Consider the following 21,588-nt stretch of genomic DNA (forward strand, 5'->3'; position numbering starts at 1 on the left):
TCAGTGGTCGACGGTGTACGCGGCGAGCAGGCAGGCACAACTGGCTGGCAGTTTGAAGGTCTCGATGGCGAAGGGGAAGTACTGATCGTAGGGGTCGTAGACGAGGAAGCGGTGGTAGATGGACTTCTGCAGGCACTTGGACTCGTAGCAGATGGGCACCTTGGGGCACTCCTCACCAGCGGTCAGGCAGTCCTCCACACGGGCCGTCTGTGTGAAGGTCTTGTAGTGAAGATGGATTTCGTTGACGATGACGCGCCACTTGCTGTCGGTGTTCTGTGCTCGGAGAGGACGGATGTAGGCGGTCTCGGAGGGGCAGAGGTAAGTCTCCTCCTCCAGGGTGTCGGGTCGCTCCACAGACACCTCCGTGTCCAGGTCGGCCACGTCAGCGTACAGGGAATTGAACTTGTCCAGGTGGTACTGGATGGCGGCCTTGATCTCATAGGCCGGGTACTTCTCGTCCTCCAGGCAGTACGTGGCGTTGGTCAGCTCAGAGCACGCGGGCACTTCGAACTCGAGATCATTTTCATGATAACTTGGAGGCTCGGAGGAAGGAGAAGGTTTTGGAGGTCTTGGCCGAGTAACTGGATAAGGCTTGGATGCTTTTGGAGATTTGGGTAAATGTGAAATCTTTGTGTCTCCATTAGGCTTAGGTTTGAGTGGGATTGTGATGGGAACCTGTGTGGTTGTGGTGGGGGCTTGCGTGGTTGTGGTGAGGGCATGCGTGGTTGTGGTGGGGGTTTGTGTGGATGAAGTGGGGGCTTGCGTGGTTGTGGTAAGGCCTTGCGTGGTTGTGGTGAGGGCCTTTATGGTTGTGGTGGGAGCCTTTGTGGTTGTGGTGTGGGTCTGCTTGGTTGTGGTGAGGGCTTGCGTAGTTTTGGTGGGAGCATTTGTGGTTGTGGTGGTGGCTTGTGTTGTGGTGGTGGCTTGTGTTGTGGTGGTGGCTTGTGTGGTTGTTGTGAGGGCTTGTGTGGTTGTGGTGGGAGCATTCGTGGTTGTGGTGGGGGCTTGTGTGGTTGTGGTGGGAGCATTCGTGGTTGTGGTGGCCGTTGTCAGGGAGAGCTGGGTGGTGGATGCGACAGCTGTGGTTGGTTGTCGGGAGGGGAGCGTGTACGACGCTGCGGTTGGTGGTGTCTGTGACGATGGTGTGGGGTGTGGGGAAGAGGAAAGGGAGGTTGTGAACAGTGGGGATGGTGTGGGGTGTGGGGAAGGGGAGGTTGTGGGCTGTGCGGGTGATGTAAGACGTGGGGAAGGTGAGGATGTTGGCTTCGGGTTAGGTGAAGAGTGTTGGGTTGTGTCCTCCTGGGGTGGTGGATCAGGGGAAGAATTAAGGGACTCGTTAGGAGGGGACGAGGTGGATAGTTCTTGGGGGCGCGAAAAGAGCTGATTGCCGCCGTAGAAGACCCGGGAGTTGAAGTGGGAGGTGATGATGGCTGGAGGCGAGGACGTGGATGAGGCCACACACACCAGCATCACCTGAAATGAAAACTTATTAATATCAAATGTAACGACAATTTTACCCCTTTGGTGCGGTGACGTCTTTTACATTTTGCTCTTGCTGCCACCAAGCATTTTCATTCAGCCAAGGAGAGACCCTAAGAAGTGAAGGAATTAACCTGGACTCTATTTAATCCCTTCCTTTTGAAGAATCTCTGCTTACCTGAATATAATCATCTATAGATAGCAAGAATAAATACAAAAATCCTCAAGCTGACTGCATTAGGGCACACAAAGTCATTAAAGATGCTTTCATCGCAATGCACATGATTTTCTGCACGACAAAATTATCAATTCGATATTCTGTATCTTGCAAGAGCATTTTCTACATCACTGTTCTCCCTTCTGCATCTTCAGTTTGGACATCAGCAGTGGAAACTTTTCAACTAGTTCGTTTTGGTTCCTATTTCTTTCCTTTATTTTCTTTCTCTTTCTTTTCTATAAGAGGATAGTTTCCTGTTAACACTGCTTTTTTTATGCGCTTCCAGTTCCTCTTACTTTTCATGAGTTTTTCATGATTCACCATGGAGGAGTCATACTGAAATCCACCGGAACCTAACCTAACTTAACCAAACCTTGCCCTAACCTTGTTATAACTCAATTGAGGTTAGGTTAGGTTAATTAGTTGTAGACTTATGGCTGGGTTTTAGAAGAATTCTGTCTTACTGTAGCTCATGGGAAAGGATGAATGCAAAAGGAAAGAGGAAAACGATTGAGAAACAGGTGATGGCAGGACAGGAATAAGGAAAGTTAAGGAAATAATATGCTAAAAGCCTCCGTCTGGGAAAATAATATCCTCAAGGTTGCAGGGTACAAGAAAACTATGCTCACCGTCATTCCTGGAAGCATCATATTTACTGCTGTGTGTCCAGAGAGAAGACGTGTAGCCTATGGATGTATGCACGAGTATTATGGCGTTCGGTTTGCACGCATCTGGCATGGACGGACAGCGTTTTCATATACGCTGATGGAGATACAACCAGTGACTGAAACAGTGACAAGTCTGCCTTATTTATACACTACCACCAACAGTACCGCCTCCGTCACCACTACTGCGCCTAACACTCTCTACTCCCGCTATAAATTTCTGATACATGAGGGCGTTTGGCGGAAGTGAGGGCGTGGACAGAGCCTCATGAGGACGTGAGCAGGGCAACCACAGCGACGATGAAAGTAGTGTGTGGGATCTGACGCCACCTTCTTTTGTAATGTGTTATAAAATCCTGCCAGACTTGTCTTTATCCCGAAGAGGACGAGGAACCAGTCCTAAGCTAAGGCACATGAATAAGCTGGTAAACATTTTTTCTTTTTTTTTTTCCACATCCCGAAAGAGTTTTATGGAACCGTTTGCGACATAGCAGGATGCGAAGCCAGTTTTAGCCGAATAAAATCGTAGGCAGTAGTAAGATAAGAATATTTAAAATTTCTCAGGTCCCCAAAGCATTACACTACATGAACACAACAATAACATCAACTATACTCCTTGGTCAGTTTCTAATGATCTGAAAGGGAGTAAATAACCACTGTCCTTATTGCCAGTGAAGGAGGCCACCCATGTGCATAAAGGATACTGAGATAATCCTTTCAATCCCAAGACGTCATTTTTTTTTTTTTCATTCCTGCTTCCGTCTTTCAATTTCATTCGGCTTAGGAGACTTCGAATAATAGGTGCTAGATTTTCCCTTAACAAAACCCTTCTCTTCTAAGGTGCTCTCCAAAGCTGAGTATTATAGTCTGGCATTAGCTGGGAGAAGTAAAAGACGTCCTCAGGCTGAATGGGTTAGGATGAAATTGCTTGTTGGTGACATAGGTAGAGAAAAAAAGGCTTGGAGGTCCACGGAGAACTTGTAACGTTACTGTGTGAGAAAACAGATTTAGCATATAAGGAAGTTTGTATTATTAGTAACCTGCTATTTTACTGAAGCTGACATCAGTAAATAAAACAGACGCTCTCATCCTGAAGGGGTTTATGATCATGCCAAAAATGGAATAAAGATAGTAGGTTGGTACAACATGAACGCCACGCCACTTTTTTTCACATAAATCTGGCGCTTAAAGGGGTTGATGACTGATGTAAAAATGGAAAGAATGTAACAGGCATTTATACGGCCTGCATGCCACTATTTTTCCATATAAATTCCTTGTTCATTGACAGTAAGAGTACAACAAAAGATAGTGACAAAAACAAAAGGTCTTACACTTGCTGCAATCATACATCATGGATCACAACAAACTGCTGACAAGAAGAGAGATGTAGCTTGATTTTGATGCGTTAGAGTCTCACTGAAGGTGTGTGTGTGGCTGGAGATAGGGGTAGTGGTGTCGTCAGGTGGTGGTGGTGTTAGTAGTGGTGGTGGTGGTGTTAATGGTGGTGGTGGTGGATGATGTTGGTGTGTGGTTGGCTACAGGGGTGTTAGGTGTGGTGTCGCGTTGATTTTAATGTTGCACTTGGCTATGGTGTTGGTGATAGCGATGGTGAGGGATAGTTGTGGTAGTGGTGATGATGTGTGGTGTTAGTGGTGAAGGTGATGATGATGGTGGTTGACTAAGATAATCGTTCCGTGTGATGTTAGGATGTTGGCAGTATTTTTCGTAGGTGCAGTGGTATTGTTAGCGTGGTGATGGTGATGGTTTGTGATGTTGGTGATGGTGGTGGAAGTGCACGTAGAATGGCTGTTGTGGTGGAGGTACAAATGATGGTGGTGTTGGTGAGTGTGATTGTGGTGCTGGAGTAGTAATGGCGATGGGTGTGAAGTTTGTGGTGTTGTTGTTGGTGATGGTGGTGGAGGCGCAGGCGAGATGATGGCTGTGGTGGAGGTACACATGATGATGGTGGTGACGGTTGTGCTTGTGGTGGAGTAAAACGTCGGTGTTTGGATACAGGGGCAAGATATAGACGGAAACCGAACACACACACACACACACACACACACACACACACACACACACACACACACACACACACACACACACACACACACACACGTTAATGATTTTTTTTTTTTTCACGATATGCTTGGGAACCACATTTCAGGGGTGGTGTCATACTATAAATTTTTGTGTCTTATTTTCATGGCGAGTCAGGGAAAGCCGTGTTGGTGAGGTTCTCAGCCTGGAGCCTTTCCCTGCAACAGCCGGGATTAAACCCAAGACCACACACTTTGCCAGACCACATTTTTTTTTTTTTTCACTCGACCACCATCTGAGAGAGAAGAGGGAAATGGAAAGGTGTATTAAGAAAAGAAGTTGTTGGATGGAAGGAGAAATGGAAAGTGATGGGAAAAGGAGAAAAGGCATGGAGAAAGGAAATAGAAATTTCTGAGTGGAATGAAGTGGAAAGAAAAGGAAAAATAAGGAGAGAAAATGGAAAAAAAAGGGAAATAGAGCGCGCAGGTTAATATGTGAAAGAGAAGTGTTAACAGTAAGAAAGTGATCCAGGGTATTTGAAAAGTAGGTGGAAAGTAGACAGGGAGAGTATTGTTAAGTGAAGGGGAAAATGCGAATAAAAGGGGAGAGAGGCTGGGAAGGAATGATGAATGCGAAGAGGTAAGTGCAAGATTGATTAAAACAGATTGAATAATATATACAAGCCTTTAGGAAGATGGTGATTGGATGGATATATTTTTTCAACTGTATTCAGAAATGAGTGACGGTAGGAAAATCACTATAACTGAAACAAAAAAAGAAAACTAGGACATGCCCATTTCACGTTTTTATTTATATATTGATCTTTTAATTAATGAAATAATTAATTTTTTGCTAGAAAAGTTCGCACACGAATGGTTAGGGTAAGAGTGTCAGTCCAGAAACAGAGTAAGAGGAAGAAGTAGACAGAGAACTTGGTAAATGGGTAAAATCATAATTAAGGTGAGCTGGAGAGGAACAGGTTGATGAGAAAAAGGTCAGAGTGGAGAAAGTTAGGAGACATCTATGAATCACAGTGGATTGGCAAGCCTGATTATGATGACGATGATGACGGGAAGCGCTGGTGAGATGATGAGTACTTATACTGTTGTTTCACGAGTGTTATGTTATCTATTGTGGCCGATAAAAATGCATACCTTAAGCAAATTCCTTATCCAGCAAATATGGGTACACTGAGTAGGAATAAATGAGAACGGATGGCTTTTAAAGTGCATTGTTATAAATCATGTTACATCATCTACATCCTTGTGCTACAATACATACATCACTTATATCACAGCTGGATGGCTAGAGAACTGCTTTCTTCACGTACAGTATCGCCAGGTTATAATGAGAAGAGATATAATGTATTTCATCACAGTGCAAGGAGTGCTGCGTTATGTTTGTTGCCTCTTTATTCCTTTGTTTGAAGTTGCTTTCAATATGGTCTTCCCCTCGGCTTATTCAGATTTCTTCTATATCTCAATGATCGATGGTGTAGGCGCCAAGCAGGCAGGCACAGCTGGCCGGCAGCTTGAAAGTCTCGATGGCGAAGGGGAAATACTGATCGTAGGGGTCGTAGACGAGGAAGCGGTGGTAGATGGACTTCTGCAGGCACTTAGACTCGTAGCATTTGGGCACCAGAGGGCAGGCTTCGCCGAAGGTCATACATTCCTCAACGCGGGTCGTCTGCGTCAGGGTTTCATAGTGAGCATCAATATTGTTAACGATGACGCGCCACTTGCCTTCAGTATTGACGGCTCTAAGTGGCTTGACATAGGCAGTGTGTGAGGGGCAGAGGTAAGTCTCCTCCTCCAGGGTCTTGGGACGTTCCACGGACAGCTCGGTGTTGAGGTCAGCCACGTCAGCGTAGAGGGAGAGGAGCTTCTCGTAGTGGTACTCAGCGGCGTGCTTGATCTCGTAGGTCGGGTACTCGGCGTCCTCCAGGCACCACGGCTTCGTAGTGTTCTCGGCGCAGGCTGGAATGGCGACCTGGTGGGAGTGGGTGTGAGAGGGGGCGAGGGAGTGGCTGTAGGGAGGGACGTGATGGCCGTAGACGAACTGGGGGTCATAAGCTGGCAGTGGACTGTAGGTCGATTTTGAATGATAGACAGGATGGTGATGGTAGGCAGGATTTGATTGACAGGTAGGCTTCGAAGGATAAGCAAGTTCTGAGTGGTAGGTAGGTTCAGAATAGGCAGGTTCAGAGTGGTAGGTAGACTCTGATTGGTAGACAGGTTCTGAGTGGAAGGTAGGTTGTAAATGGAAGGTTGGTTCTGAGTGGGAGGCCTGTTCTGTACGGTAGACAGGCTTTGGGTGGTAGGCAGACTCAGGGAGGTGGGTAGGCTGTGAGTGATAAGGAGCCTCTGTGTGGTAGAAGATACGCTCCTGGTGATAGGCTGGCTGGGGATGTTGGTGATACTCATGGGTGGAGAGAGGCTGATGCGGGCGTGTGTGATGTGGTGGAGTCTCCTGAGTAAGACACATCACCACCAGGCAGCAAGTTACCTGTGTACAAAAAATATTAGCACAATGAAACAACTATGCTTTTTATACTCAAATCTAACTCAAAATTGCCATCTTTCCCACTTGAATGCTGAGTTGTAACAATAGGTTAATATGAACATGAAGCAAGTCACGAAGAAATGCTATGGAAAGGATCAGAGTAGTACCATTGTCTTTTTCCATCACTGAGCTTAGTGGAAAACAGCTGCAAAAGGGAGAAAATCTGCATCAAGTTAGTGTGAAGATCCGTAACACATTAAACACAACAGCATCACTTTCTCAACATACCTAACACACAGGCACTTACGACGGCAGCAAAAGACAGATTCATGAGAGCACTTCATTCTGTAATTTCTAACACTTCATATTATCGGGGAATTCATTATAACCTTTAATTCTTTATTCCACTTTGCCTGTAAGATGAAAAATATCTCATTCTTTGGAGTAGTTGATGATGAATGATGATGATGGTGAATTATAGTGAAGGATGATAAGAAGGAGTGTTGCTGATGGGTGATGGTAGCCACAGAATCATCCTATCATGTTTATTTAATTGCACCGCCCTCTTCAGCAACATATTGTCACCCTCGAGTCCCGCCATTCCACTCACCAGGTATCTTATCGCCATGTCACCGTAGAGGGAAAATATAAAAGTAAGGAGGACGAGGAGAAACTTGAACGGCTCTGGAAAGTGAACTGAACCTCGCCTTTGACCTGGCCATCTTTTATAGTACAGTAATAATCTATGGTGTCCTCAATATGGCGGTGAAGGCTGACGGGGGACGTGGGTGTGGCAGAGAAGAAGAATACACCTTGACACTGGAAAATTTATGTTAGTTTGGCCTCCAGTGAGAAAGGGGGGGTCTTAAATAATTTTGACTGGATATTTTTCAGTTGGGATTCGTAGGATTTATTGTGGGTATTATTATTAGTGTGTTTCTCTGGGCATTCGTTCTCCACCCTTCCACCATTATCAACATTCCACCCTCTTCTCCACCGCTCTAAACTCCTACCTTCACCTTACATCTTCATCACTCAATCTCTTCTCCACCCTAACCTCCTGAACACACACACACACACACACACACACACACACACACACACACACACACACACACACACACACACACACACACACACACACACACACACACACACACACACACACTTCCGACGCCCCTAAAAACGTGACCAAGGCCTGAACTTTGACCCAAGCATCAAGCCTGACCCCCAGAAGACAATTACCACGGAGTTTTTCGCGTAGTTTAGCTATTTTTATGTAGAACGCATTTGCCAAGGGCGGGCAAATAATAACCTTCGCCTACTTCATCAAGGTATAAAGATAAAAACATAAGCGAGGAGTGAGAGGCCGTTGTTAAAATGAATGAAGGCGTCTCAAGGCATCAAGAATGGTAGCGCAAAAAATAAGTTGGCGTGCGTAATGGAGAATATATATTTTTTTACCTCCATCCTCCTAAGACTCGTGATGCTAGCTCTTTTGTTATGCATGAGATAAAAAATTCATATAAATCTTCACCACGCCTATACTGTCCAACCTACAACCTCGTCTTCATATGGTATACCAACTCCCTCCTCTTGCCCACCACAGAGTACCATCCAGTCCCTTAATTGTTTACATCAGCCCTTTTACTGATCCTCCTCCATCCTCTTCCCCAAACACAGATCAGACTTGTAAGACAAATTTGTGACATATTTTCTTTATGTAAACACCACACTTCATACAACGTCCATCCTCACAGGGCATCTTCCTAATCAGATAATTTCCCCGGTACCCTATAATACACGTGTTTGATATTAACGCAATTTGTGTAAACATAAAAAGATAAGAATAACATACGGGAGCGTGTTAAATCATTCCTTCCTACTCTCTTCTCACTTTCTTTCTCAGTCCTATCTCTCCTTTCCTTCTTCTCTTTACCTCTTCTCCCCTTTTCCCTTCTCTTCATTTCTTCCTCCACTCCCCATCCATTAATCATTCGTTCCTTCTCTGCCTCTATCCCACCTCCACTCTTCCCTCCTTTCCAAGCTTTCTTCCCCTTCTTCATCCAACCCACCATCATTCTTTCCTGCCTTCACCCTACATTTCTCTCCTCCTTTCTATCCCTTCCTTCTTGCTCTTCTCCTCTCCCTTTCCTCCCTTCCTGCCACTTCCCTTGTCCTCCCCCGCTTCCTGTGAGAGACGCAGACGGGGAGAGAGGAAAGGGCGTTCGTTGCCTCCTCGGTGAGTGACGTTAATAAAGGCCTACATCTGACACCTCTCTCTCTCTCTCTCTCTCTCTCTCTCGGTAATCGCACATTTTTTTTTTTTTTTTTTACTAATATAGGACAGCCTGAATAAATTGTACTCTCAGATTCACCGAAATTAACGAAGCATTGGAGGAGTTAACTTATTCTTATTTATTTATTTATTTTTACTGTTTATATGTACAGGGTGGACCGTGAATAGCGCACCACAAGAAACTCTCCTAGCGGTATCTTACGTGTTGTGGGAACGGCTCAGGCTGCTGGTGTGGGTGTGGGAGTAGGAACGAATAAATGATGCAGGATATGGATATTGCTAACGCTGATCTGTAACTGCAACACACAAGAAATAACGCAGCGGAGTGGAAGAGGAGCGTTATATATGGACCACCTTGCATTTCCAGTAGTGACACATTTTGCATGAATTGAGGAACAGTATGGAAAAATAAACTGGTTAGGAAAAGGTGCTGCGGAGCGTCCTAACCCCCGAGAACACAAGCCAAAAACTGCACCACTCACAGTATTTTCCTCAGCCTTGTCACTGATATGGGTGTATGGAGATATTTCATACTAGATTATTAAAGGGAAAATTGTTTAGCTGAGAAAAGTCTGTGCCAATTATAGAGATATTTGGAGACTATGACCCAAATTCTCGTCGCTTAAGGAGGCTTCCCATCACCTCCTCCTTGGCGATTTATTTCTGGATTTGACTGGATAATATACTTTTGAACGCCATTTATGTGAAGTATGGCGATATTAGGATTTATGTAAGACAGAACAGGACAGTAAGGTGTAATAAGCAAAATAAATCGCTAAGGGTGGGGTGTTAGAGAGAGTATGGGCCCTTCCCATACGTAAACTCTTTCACTGCCACTTAGGTTTATCTCTAGTTCTAAGCGATTTCATTTTTCTGAGAGACTGAGGTAGTCTTATCAGTCAAAATTTAGAGACTATATCATTAAATCTTCTATTGCTGTGGATAGGTAATTGATGAGGACAGATTATATTATTCAGATTATTATATTCGTCACTTAAAGATAATTCACTCCCACGGTGAATAAAATCGTCTGGCGTTAACTAGAAACTATCAACAAGACTTCCCACATTCTGAAGGAGTTAGGTTAATAAAATACTTGATATTTCTCATTCCTTGGTATGGTTGATATCTAAATAATGGAGTCAGTGGGTGGGCTTACATAACAGATCCTGATGCTGAAGATTGACACACCCTATCCCATCCCACCCCATCCCATCCCATCCCATCCCCTCCCTTCCCATCACCCCTACTGTACACTCCCTACGGTTGCAACACCACCACACCACCGCCACACCACCACCTTGCTCATGGCAGCGAGGGGTGGTCAGTATATAAGCCTCCCGTCCCTCCAATTACCATACAGTTCCTCGGGAGTGAAGAAGTTGCCCACACCATGGCTCTTACACTTGTGGTGCGAGCAGATATTTACTGTTTTTATTCATCCATCCATATGTTTTTATTTTAAATTTAGTAATACATTGATTTTTATATTCCTTTTTATTAATTATTTGCATATCAGTTTCTAATAATTCTAAACTACATACAGTATTAGCATTTTTTTACAACATGGTCGCCACCACTCTCCTTGGCAGGTTCCGTGGTGTGTTGCTCATCTCTCCATATCTACCACAAACTACTACATGTAAACTTCCCCCACATCAGGAATGCTTTCGGTCAAGAGATGACTTCCAATTTATCATAGGAAGCACAATATTATTACAACAATACTTGTCGATTTGAAAAGATGCCAACGTAAGAGTTCGTCTGCTACTACGTGTATAATTTCTGTCATTCTACAGATTCAGCTGTCCTTGGTGACCATCGCCCTTGCTGACCGAAGTTCCCATGTCAGCTTCAGCAACGGCGGATCCTCTGTGTCATACGGATCCCATCACGCCCCCTCCCACCACCCTCGCCCTTCCTACCACCCACGCCCCCACCAACACCACCCCGGCAAGAAGCATCCAGAGCCCGCCATTCCAGCCTGCGCCGAGAACACTACGAAGCCGTGGTGCCTGGAGGACGCTGAGTACCCGACCTACGAGATCAAGCACGCCGCTGAGTACCACTACGAGAAGCTCCTCTCCCTCTACGCTGACGTGGCTGACCTCAACACCGAGCTGTCCGTGGAACGTCCCAAGACCCTGGAGGAGGAGACTTACCTCTGCCCCTCAGGCACTGCCTATGTCAGGCCACTTAGAGCCATTAATAATCTCGGAAAATGGCGCGTCATTGTCAATAACGTAGATGTTCACTATGAAACCCTGACGCAGACGACCCGCGTGGAGGAGTGTCTAACGTCCGGCGAAGACTGTCCCAAGGTCCCTGTGTGCTACGAGTCCAAGTGCCTGCAGAAGTCCATCTACCACCGCTTCCTCGTCTACGACCCCTACGATCAGTACTTCCCCTTCGCTGTCGAGTCCTTCAAGCTGCCGGCCAGCTGTGCCTGCCTGCTCGGCGCCTACACCATCGACCACTAACGATACTGGACGAATAACAAAACTACTAAATGAATTACTACCTCATGTCTGACCCGAGCAAAACTTTATAGATAGATATTTATAGATACTGTAGATTTCAGTGTATAGGTACTGTATATGTCGGTAATTTGAACAGAGTCATCATATATTAACATCTGAGTCACATAATCAGGCTCTGTATACTCTCTAAGTCCCCCCCTGGCCGGTGGTATGTGAAGAAAGCAGTTCTCTAGTCATCTCTGTGATAGTGGACATTATCCATCACTAGTTCTGTATCAGGCATTGTACGCAAATTTTTTTTTGCATCTCACGTGGAACTAATATATTTTTTCGACGAATCAAGCACTTTTATTCTTTACCCATTTGAGTTTTTCGTTTTTCATCATCAGAAGGAATTAATCGTATATCACATAATTTTGATGATGACAGAAGCGCATCTATAAAGAAAAAATATATAAAAAAATACAGATGATTTCTGTCTTGAGGTGTAATTATATATTGAAAGGCTTAAATAACATGTGGGTGTGGTTTATTTCGCTGAATATATGACTAATATTTTTCCTGCTATTGTACTTTCTCTTCCATAATTTCTGGTCTCTTCCTCACTCCATCTTACTGGTAGGAATTAGGGTTTAGGGTTACGATGATGATGATGATGATGATGATGGTGATGAGTTCAGTAATGCAAACTCCGAAAACTTTGGTTTGTATAAAAAGGGAATAAAGTGCAACCTATTTTTTGATGGACAGTCGAATGATACTTCTATTTGTGCGTGCGTGCGTGCGTGTGTGTGTGTGTGTGTGTGTGTGTGTGTGTGTGTGTGTGTGTGTGTGTGTGTGTGTGTGTGTGTGTGTGTGTGTGTGTGTGTGTGTGTGTGTGTGTGTGTTAACTTTCTGTTCTGGATCCTACTCACCCCATATATAATAGTGGGAGTTGGGTTAACAGATAATGATGATAATGTCTAGCTACATTACAACATACGTATAATAGGTTTTACAGAGGCGTTGCAAAAGGGACTGTGGTGAGGTGTGGTTGAGTGAGTGGCCAGTGTCGTGTGGGTGTGGTGTACTGTTAATTGCAGGTGTGGTGTAGCTGTGGTGTGGGTGTGGTGAAGGTAAACTGTGGGTGTGGTGAAGATGAATGACTGGTGTGATGTTGGTGTGGTTGAATGTGGTGTTGGTGTGGTGTGGATGTGGAGGAGGTGTGGTGTACAGTACCTCACTTTCACTCTTTTAACTCAGCACAACGTTTTTAAGACCATGACAATACTCAAATCAAACATCTATCACGTTATCAAATTATTTATACACATGACTTCTCAAAATAAAGAAATACAGTATTCCCAATTACTTCATCATCATCATCATCATCATTTTCAGTACTTATCCTCATGGTCATCACAATCATCATCAATAGTTAGCCTTTCATCATCATCCTCACAATCCTATTCCTGGGCCGTAGCCAGACTTTTCGAAGGGGGTGGAGTCTTTTCTGCTGAATCTGTACTTGCATAGCAGCCAGCTGGCCAAAGGTCTGCTGCATCCTTGCTATGGAAGTCTGAGTGTATGCATAAGCGACGCTGAGAAACAGCATAAAATTTCTGAACAACAGAGAGTGACATTTTTTTGCACAGATATTAAAAAAACAGGCCATGAGAAAATAAACCTTTACGTAGGTGGTGGAGTCGTCCGACCATCTCGACTCCCCCTTCCTGGCTACGGGCCTGTATTCCTCATTTAAAAAGTGAGTAGAGCCAGTGATAGGGGAAAATGGAAGCTATCAGCTAGTTAGATAAGCATCTGCATATTATCTAAAGCTGCATGTATTTTAGTAATTTTAATAATTTTGTATTCAGTATGTCGAGAATAACAAAAAATATGAAAACATTAATAACCTAAATACAGTTTGTTTTAGGTAAAGCTGAAAACAAATTCAAAGCCTATAAGAAATCGTCTGGTGTGAGCTGGAATGAGATACACAACTATTAATTCTTGGGTCAAGACGTGTACCGTAATGAATGGGTTAAAAGATACGTTCATTTGAGGGAGCCTGTTGGAACTGGGCTTTCGTGATCCGTCTGTGTTATATTTGTTCGTACTTTTTCGTGCTTCATTATGTTTGCAAAATTACCACGAGATAAACAGGGAAGGCCTGAGTGATAAGCGACCTCAGTATGTGTGTGTGTGTGTGTAAGAGAGAGAGAGAGAGAGAGAAGGAGGGAGGGAGGCAGGCTGGGAGAGGGAAAGAGTTCGTATAGAATGATGCACCGCTTATATTATTTTCACATCCTCAGGAATGCCGAATATTTGTGATGAACTTCGTGTCATAGTGTTTATTTAGTGTTATTCCAATGTTTTCGCAATATATTTACTGTATATCTACAGTCAGCAGATGCTGTAGTGGGTCCAGATGGGAGTATTCAGTCAGTGCTTCGGTGCTTCGTGTGTCAGTGTTACTCGCGCGTGTTTGGTGCTCGAACTCAGTGCTTTGTTGAACCACAGAAACTGCTCCTTGTCCAGTGAGATCATGTGCGTAGTGATTCTGGTGGCTCTGTTGTTGGTGCGTTCGTCTCCTGTGAAACCAAGTTCGAATTTGCCCTAGGAAATGCAAAGTGGGTGATAGTGATACGTTCTTTCATCATTTTTGCATCTGCTCGTTTTCTGTCGATATATACTGATGAGTTAAACGGACTCTGACACAAACTTAATATAAAAACTCGACTTACACATGCACTGCGATCGCTTTACACGCACGTCTTTGCTCTGGGCTTCGTACAGACTGATACAGAGCAAGATATGGCTTTTGCGTTTTGTGATTAATGTTGATGTTATTAGCGTTTTCGTGCTGAATAGTTACTTTGTTTGAGTGTATTGTTTTTCATGGCTGGTGGGTTGTGTTTAGCGATTCGTGATACTGTGTTTAGTTCTGTGATTAGCAAATCGTGCTATTGTGTTTAGTTTTGTATTTAATGTTTTGTGTTCACGACCGTTTGCTTAAAAATTTTTCACGGACGATTGTGGAATGCTTATACTTATTAACTATGATTAGTCTGCATTTTAAATAACATTGCACTCAGCAATGATAGAGAGACGCCATGAAGGTTCTATCTTTGTCTTGTGCTTCAGTAATTATTTAGAAAAAAAATGCTTTTCTTCTCGTAATTAACTATTTTGTCAGTCATTCTTGCTGCCACTAGACTGTCTTAACCATTTTGTTAGGTTTACGAGACACGTCCTCTAATGAATGGGTTAATGTAGGCTAATTCAAACTCCTCCAATTTGGAAGTCAGATTTTATGGGTGAATGACACTGTGTGGAGATAGTAAGTACAAAATAAAAATTCGTCATCGGACTTAAGAGATTAAGTTTAAGTCGGTTCGTGTATTCGTGCTGCATTTTTTTTTTTTTTTTTTTATGCGAGGAAGAAGGAACCAAAGGCCATGAGCCCGCAGTAACAGTTCCCTCCAAGAGAAAAACAAAATACAATATAGAGCCAAATTCAAGATCCGATCATTTTGAGATGCCTGGACACACTGCGTTTGAAAGACTGGAGATCATAGGCAGCAGGAAATACAGACAGAGGGAGACAGTAGTTTGAGTGACAATATACTGCTTCACCTGACATGAATCTCCGCTGTCTCACCTGGCAAGATATTATTCTCTCTTCCTTCAGCCTCATCATCCTGACCAGCGCTCTTTGTAAGTACTATAAACATCTAGATACCTAGATAGATAGATAAGTTGATTGATTAATTGATTGACTGATTAATTTATTTATTCATTAACCCCTTAAATACGATGGGTGCCTCTTAAGTTAAATATAATTATCGATAAATAAAAGCACATTATTTTTCTAAAGTTTTCTAAACCCTTCACTACAAGGATGGAGTTTCATGCTTTCCAATGGTAAAATAAAGGAGACGTCATCATATTGAAGGGGTTTTGTATGATCTTATTTTAGTTTTCTTTTTGTAATGTTTTTTTTCCCAACAATGACTAAACAATATCAGCATCTTTCATGTACTTTTTTTTTTCTTCGTGCTTTGTGATTAGTTTGTGTTATTGAAGTACATGTGGTGGTCGTGATTAAGATGTAGTAGGTTCTTAATGTTCCATACGTCTAGAGGGACTGGGGTGTAGGTTGTGACGGTGATGTGGGTGCGTGGTATTACAGTGAGAGGAAGGGGGGAAACGTATTTAGGTTGTGACAGAGATATAGATGTGTGTTGCTGCAGTGACAGAGACGGTGGACGTGGAAGTTGGTAAGGGGACATGAAACCGTAACATGGGCGTGTGCTGCTGTGAAGGTGAGCAGGGAATGGGACGTGTGAGGTTCTGAAGGTGATAGGGGTGTATTCCGCTACGGTGATAGGGGTTGTAAGAGGGAGGCAGAGGTGAGGGAGGTAAGGAAGATGGGATAGGAGGTATTGATAGAGAGGAGGTAGGGGTGGGGAGAGGTAGAGGAAGGGGGGAGGTGATGGGGTGTGCGTTGCGACAGTGGCAGATGACTGAGTGTGGGTTAGAGTGGAGAGAGACCACAGGGCTGTCTGGTGTGGTGTGGTGTGGTCAGAGGGAGCGGTTGAATAGCTCTGTTACCCTCGCATTTCCGCACTCCCTCTCACTTTACCTCTTTCTCTTCAGTCCTACTCACTTTCCCCTCTCCTCCTCGTCCATTCTCTCTTTCTCTCTCTCTCTCCTTATCATAAATTTGTGATATGCTTTTCAGTACTACTCGTGCAGATAAAAAAGTTGATATTCTAGCATTTTACCATTACTATTAATCTGTACAGTGTGTATTGGTGATGCTTTCAGATATAACGAGCTTGATACCACAATGTTTTATCACAAATCTTTTATCAGTATAGCTCTTGCAGGTAAACTTTGATTCTCAGGTGTTTTATTATTAATCTGTGGTGTGTGTATCGAAATAACTCTTGAATTTTAGGAGCGTCATACTGTAGTGTATTACAGTGGGTGGGAAATGTGTTTATCACCACAATGTTCGAAAGCATTCTTTATTTTTTTAAGCAATACATGCAATACAGAATTTGACACAGACATATCACACTCATGTCAACGAAGCATAATGAAAAGGCGTAACATATGTTCGATAAAATGTTCCTTACACAGTGGTTGCAAGTAGAACTGAGACTGACTGGCTAGAGAACTGCTTTCTCTACGTACCGCGATGCTGAGAGCTTCAGTCACAGGGGAATAATTTAGCTCTTAAACGTCGACTACTGTCACATTTTTTTTAATTACTGAAATTTTCCGTCAAGAGACTGTCACTGACTTTATTATGGCTGAAACACTACTGCTGATATAATGTAAGCAATGAAAGTATGAAAGTACCTCTAGTGACAGAAAATAAATATGCAAAAAGCAATAATACAAGACCTTATTTAAGTTGAGAATTCTTTTTTTTATGGTGGGGAGGAAGGACTTGAGTATCTAATTATACCGGTCGAAGTTTAAGCGTTAACTAGATGAGAGAATATAAATGGATAAATAAAATCTAGAGAAGATCGGTGAGAGCATTCAATTCGCTGTTTGAGAATTTATTTATTAGTGATCGATGACGTAGGCGCCGAGGTAGCAAGCACAGCTGGAGGGAAGCTTGAAAGTCTCGATGGCGAAGGGGAAGTGGTGGTCGTAGGAGTCGTAGACGAGGAAGCGGTGGTAGACGGACTTCTGCAGGCACATGGACACATAGCAGTTAGGCACCAGGGGGCATGCACTCCCGGTGGTCAGGCACTCCTCGACTCTTGTGGTCTGAGTCAGGTTGTAGTGGTAGAGATAGATGTTGTTCACGATCGTCCGCCATTTTCCGTCCGTGTTGATGGCCCTCAGAGGCTTAACATAGGCGGTCTGGGAGGGGCAAAGGTAGGTCTCTTCGGGCAGTGACTTTGGACGATCTACTGATAAGGCTGTGTTGAGGTCTACCACATCGGCGTACAAGGTCAGGAGGTGATCCAGGTAGTGTGAAGCTGAGTATCGGATCTCTTCAAGGGGATACTCGCTGTCCTCAAGGCACCAGGTCTTTGTGGTGTTGGCGGAGCAGGCAGGGGGGCCAGGATCGGTGTGCTTATGCTTGTATGAGTGTCCGTGGCCGCCGTGGTGTCCGTGGTATCCGTGGGTGTTGTGATGGTTGTAATGGACGGGTTGCACGTGGCTTACATATCCGTGAGTTGCGTATCCGTGGTGTGCAGGAGCGCCATACCCGTGAGTTGCGTGTCCGTGTCCGTAGGGGTGGCCTGCGAGAGCCGTGGGACTGCGGGAGTCTCTGTCAGTGGCTTCCTCACCTGCAGCCACAAAGACCGATACTAACGCGACCTGGGGACATACAGGGGATGGAGTGTAATGATTTTACCACACACAACAGCTCACCACTATCACCAGCACGCACCACAGCTCACTACAATCACCAACACGCACCACAGCTCACTACCATCACCAGCAGGCACCACAGCTCGGCAGCATCACCAGCACACACCACACCACATTACACAAACAGCATACACCGCATCCCATCATCATACCACACCTCAGCACACCAGCACTAAGACCTAAGGACGTAAAGTTAGGAAATGGCTTTTGGATCTCCCCTCAACACCTCACCACACCACACTTCATTGCACCACACCACCACATCCCTCACCCATACTAAGATGACCTGGGACAAAAGAGATAAGGTTATCATGGATCTGTACCGTGCCTCACTGTATCACCACATCACACTTCTTCACACATCACATTACCATCACACTCTACACCAGGCATCACACTACCACCACACACACTGCACCACAAATCACACTACCACCATACACTACACCACACATCACACCACCACAACACACTACACTACATCACCCCTCACCACACCTCACCACAGACCACACAACACACTTCACCATACATAACACCACACCTCATCAAACTTTACACCACAGCACACCCAGATTCAGACAACACTTCCAAACAGAAAATCTTAAATAAAAAAGAAAAAGAATTATTGTAGTTAAAGTACATCAAATTAGCTTGTAACAGAACCCTGCATTTATGAGTACATTAAGTTAAGATTCCAATATGATGATGCTTCAGTAGGGTTATTTTATTTCCGTAAGAGAAAATCCTGATTGACTTATATAACGCCGTCGTGTGTATCAATATAGGTCTGCCCCAAAGAGTCTTATGTAAGTTTTAATGATAATATATTCTGAACATTAATTTAGTCCCTGTAATTTGGCGTCTGTAATAAATCTCACCACAAGCTTCAGACTCATGATTGATGTTCCGCCGACGACCACTGAGAGTTGAAATATAAACACGTCCCCCTCCCTCACTAGCTTATATACCGACCCACTGAGGCCTAGGCAGAGGGGAAAAGAGAGACGGAGAGTGAATCGAAGTGGAGAGAAAGGGATAACGGGTATATTAATGGCCAGAGGGAAGGATGCAAGCGATGGATGGATGGAGCTATGAAATTACTGACATACTGGGCAATTACCCCAGTTCGGCACCTCTACAATTATCCTCCATTACCCCTTCGACTCGGTGGGGTCACGTCCAAATTATTTTCTTTTTCTTTTTTTTTATTATTTGTCATTTTTAACCTATAGTAATTCCTTCTCACCCAGATTTTATTGTCCCCTGATTTTCGTAACTAGTGCTTAATTCTTTTTTACGTTAAAATTCTTTATGCATTTTTTTTTCGTAAATTATCATTATATATAAAGGATTATTTTATTACATGTATTAGTTTATCTGTTATGTGCCTATCTATATGCATATGTCTGTCTATCTCTTTGTCTGTTTATGCCTGTCTGTTAATCTGTCTAATTATCGTGTCATTACCCTCTCGCATTCGGGAAGGTTAGTATGCAGGGTTATTTTTTTTTCCTTAGGTCATTATATGTCATTTTCTACCTGTAATAGATCCCTCTTACTCAGATTCTATTATTTCTAGTGCTTGGTCAGTCATGGATCCCTCTTTTGTTTGGTGGTCGTTCTTTTAATGTGTTTGTATTTTTAGGTACTGTGTGTGTGTGTGTGTGTGTGTGTGTGTGTGTGTGTGTGTGTGTTTTACTCTGATCTCCTTGATTAAAAGAGAGGTTACTGAAATTATCTATCTGTCTAACTGTTTATCAATTTAATCATCGTTCATTACCCATCATTTGATCCAGAGTCAGTATGCTTTTTTTATTACTTTTATTTATTCTTTTTGGGGTAATTATTTTGTCTTTTTTTCATCATTATTTCATCTTATTTAGCATTTATTTCTCCCTGTGGTTTATCAGTCGTGTTTTTTTTTTTTTCGTTTGTTTTTTGTTAAGGTTAAATGTTTTTGTTATTTGTTTAGATATTGCGTTTTTTTCATGCATTAGTGTAGTATGTTTGCAAATTATGTAAAAGTCCTCGGTATCAGCTGTCTGTTCATCAACCTGCCTGTCTGTTTATCGTTTTCATCTGCCTGTCTGTCTGTCTACCTATCCTCCCCTCTGTCCACCTCTTTAGCTGTGTCTATCTGTCAATCTGCGCAACTATCTACCTGCATATCTACCTACCTATCAATTTATTTTCTATCTATCTATATCTATCTATCTGTCTTTACCTATCTGTCTCTTGAATGACAAGTTCATCAAGGATAACAGTGACAGGAGAGATGATGATGATGATGATAAGGAGGAGGAGGAGGAGGAGGAGGAGGCTAAAGATGATGTTGATGATCATGATAATGATGATGATGATGATGAGAAGGAGGACTAGGAGGAAAAGAAGGATAAAGATGATGATGATGATGATGATAATGATGATGATAATGATAATGATAATAATGACACGCTGCCGTAATAAAAGGACCATTTTTTTTCCCCAACCCCCCTCACCCCAAGCCGAGTAAAATCGCGCGTCGACAGCAAGAATAACAACGGGAAAAATCGTCCTTGTACGAAATGGGTTATTGTAGTATTTTTTTTTTTATCTTTCACCGCAAGAGGTAGTCCTAAGATGAGTAAAATCGTCTGTAGAAAAATTAAATAGAAAATAGGTCATTGTACGGAAGGGGTTATGGCCAGAGACCTGTGCGCAGGGGGTGGAGGGTCAATGGATTCGCACACACACACACACACACACACACACACACACACACACACACACACACACACACATACACACACACACACACACACACACACACAATACTGTTTATCACTCACACTCTTTTCAACTCCCACTCAAGTATCATATTCTAATCATACACATTATGACCCCCGGGTAACTCTCACATTCCCCTCTCTTTCCTCCAACACTCACTTTCGTCTGTCCTTATTATAAACAAAAATATTAAAGCTTCATTGGCGTCTCATTATACTACACCTCACTTTCACACATCTCACTCTCATATTCTCTCCCGCGTCACTTTCATACGCATGTCATGTTCTTCAAACCTAATTGTTCTCCCGTATTCTGGCAGCTCTCATCCGTGTAACAATAACTCTCTCTCACTTTCTTGCACATTCACCTGCTTCGTCTCACTCTAACTCTTTCACTCTCCTTTCTTTCATCTTTCTCTCTATTTCTGATTGCTTTTGCTCCTGCGTCTCACAATACTATATAACATTCCAGCATCTCTCACAGTTGTTAATATTATTCGTCTACTTACTTGTTTACCCTTCAGTTAGTTATTATTATTATTATTATTATTATTATTATTGCTACCAACAATTTATATCCCTCTAATTAGCACAATGGACACATGTAGTGGCAGGTGATGGAGGTGATGGTTAAGTAGTAAAGTTATACATGTTTTTTTCGTTATCGTTATTAAGTTTTATTCAGTTTTAAGCCTCTCGTAGTGAAGAGGCTAACTTTCACTCTCAGTCTTCCACCCTCATGAGCCAGTGT

At 43.3% G+C, this 21,588-nt stretch overlaps 4 protein-coding genes across 4 annotated transcripts; 1 reads left to right on the forward strand and 3 right to left on the reverse strand.

Moving 5' to 3' along the window:
* On the reverse strand, positions 1-2,331 carry LOC145417925 (uncharacterized). Its single transcript, XM_080286519.1, has 3 exons — positions 2,326-2,331; positions 1,228-1,473; positions 1-675 (listed from the first exon to the last, which is right to left on the reverse strand). The coding sequence occupies exons 1-3, from the start codon at positions 2,329-2,331 to the stop codon at positions 1-3; spliced, it is 927 nt and encodes a 308-aa protein (XP_080142645.1).
* Positions 2,332-4,237: 1,906 nt separating this feature from the next.
* LOC145418692 (neurotrophin 1-like) lies at positions 4,238-11,682 on the forward strand. The gene is made up of 2 exons (XM_080287035.1): positions 4,238-4,255; positions 11,002-11,682. The coding sequence occupies exons 1-2, from the start codon at positions 4,238-4,240 to the stop codon at positions 11,680-11,682; spliced, it is 699 nt and encodes a 232-aa protein (XP_080143161.1).
* LOC145417547 (neurotrophin 1-like) lies at positions 5,881-7,531 on the reverse strand. Its single transcript, XM_080286259.1, has 3 exons — positions 7,514-7,531; positions 6,688-6,906; positions 5,881-6,390 (listed from the first exon to the last, which is right to left on the reverse strand). The coding sequence occupies exons 1-3, from the start codon at positions 7,529-7,531 to the stop codon at positions 5,881-5,883; spliced, it is 747 nt and encodes a 248-aa protein (XP_080142385.1).
* Positions 11,683-17,247: 5,565 nt separating the features above from the next.
* Positions 17,248-18,968, reverse strand: LOC145417941 (neurotrophin 1-like). Its single transcript, XM_080286520.1, has 3 exons — positions 18,951-18,968; positions 18,341-18,355; positions 17,248-18,015 (listed from the first exon to the last, which is right to left on the reverse strand). The coding sequence occupies exons 1-3, from the start codon at positions 18,966-18,968 to the stop codon at positions 17,248-17,250; spliced, it is 801 nt and encodes a 266-aa protein (XP_080142646.1).
* Between the last annotated feature and the right edge of the window lie 2,620 nt (positions 18,969-21,588).

Source organism: Coenobita brevimanus, chromosome 14, assembly GCF_032717465.1.
Source record: "Coenobita brevimanus isolate Jiangsu-jjx chromosome 14, ASM3271746v2, whole genome shotgun sequence".
Taxonomy (NCBI): Eukaryota; Metazoa; Arthropoda; class Malacostraca; order Decapoda; family Coenobitidae; genus Coenobita; species Coenobita brevimanus.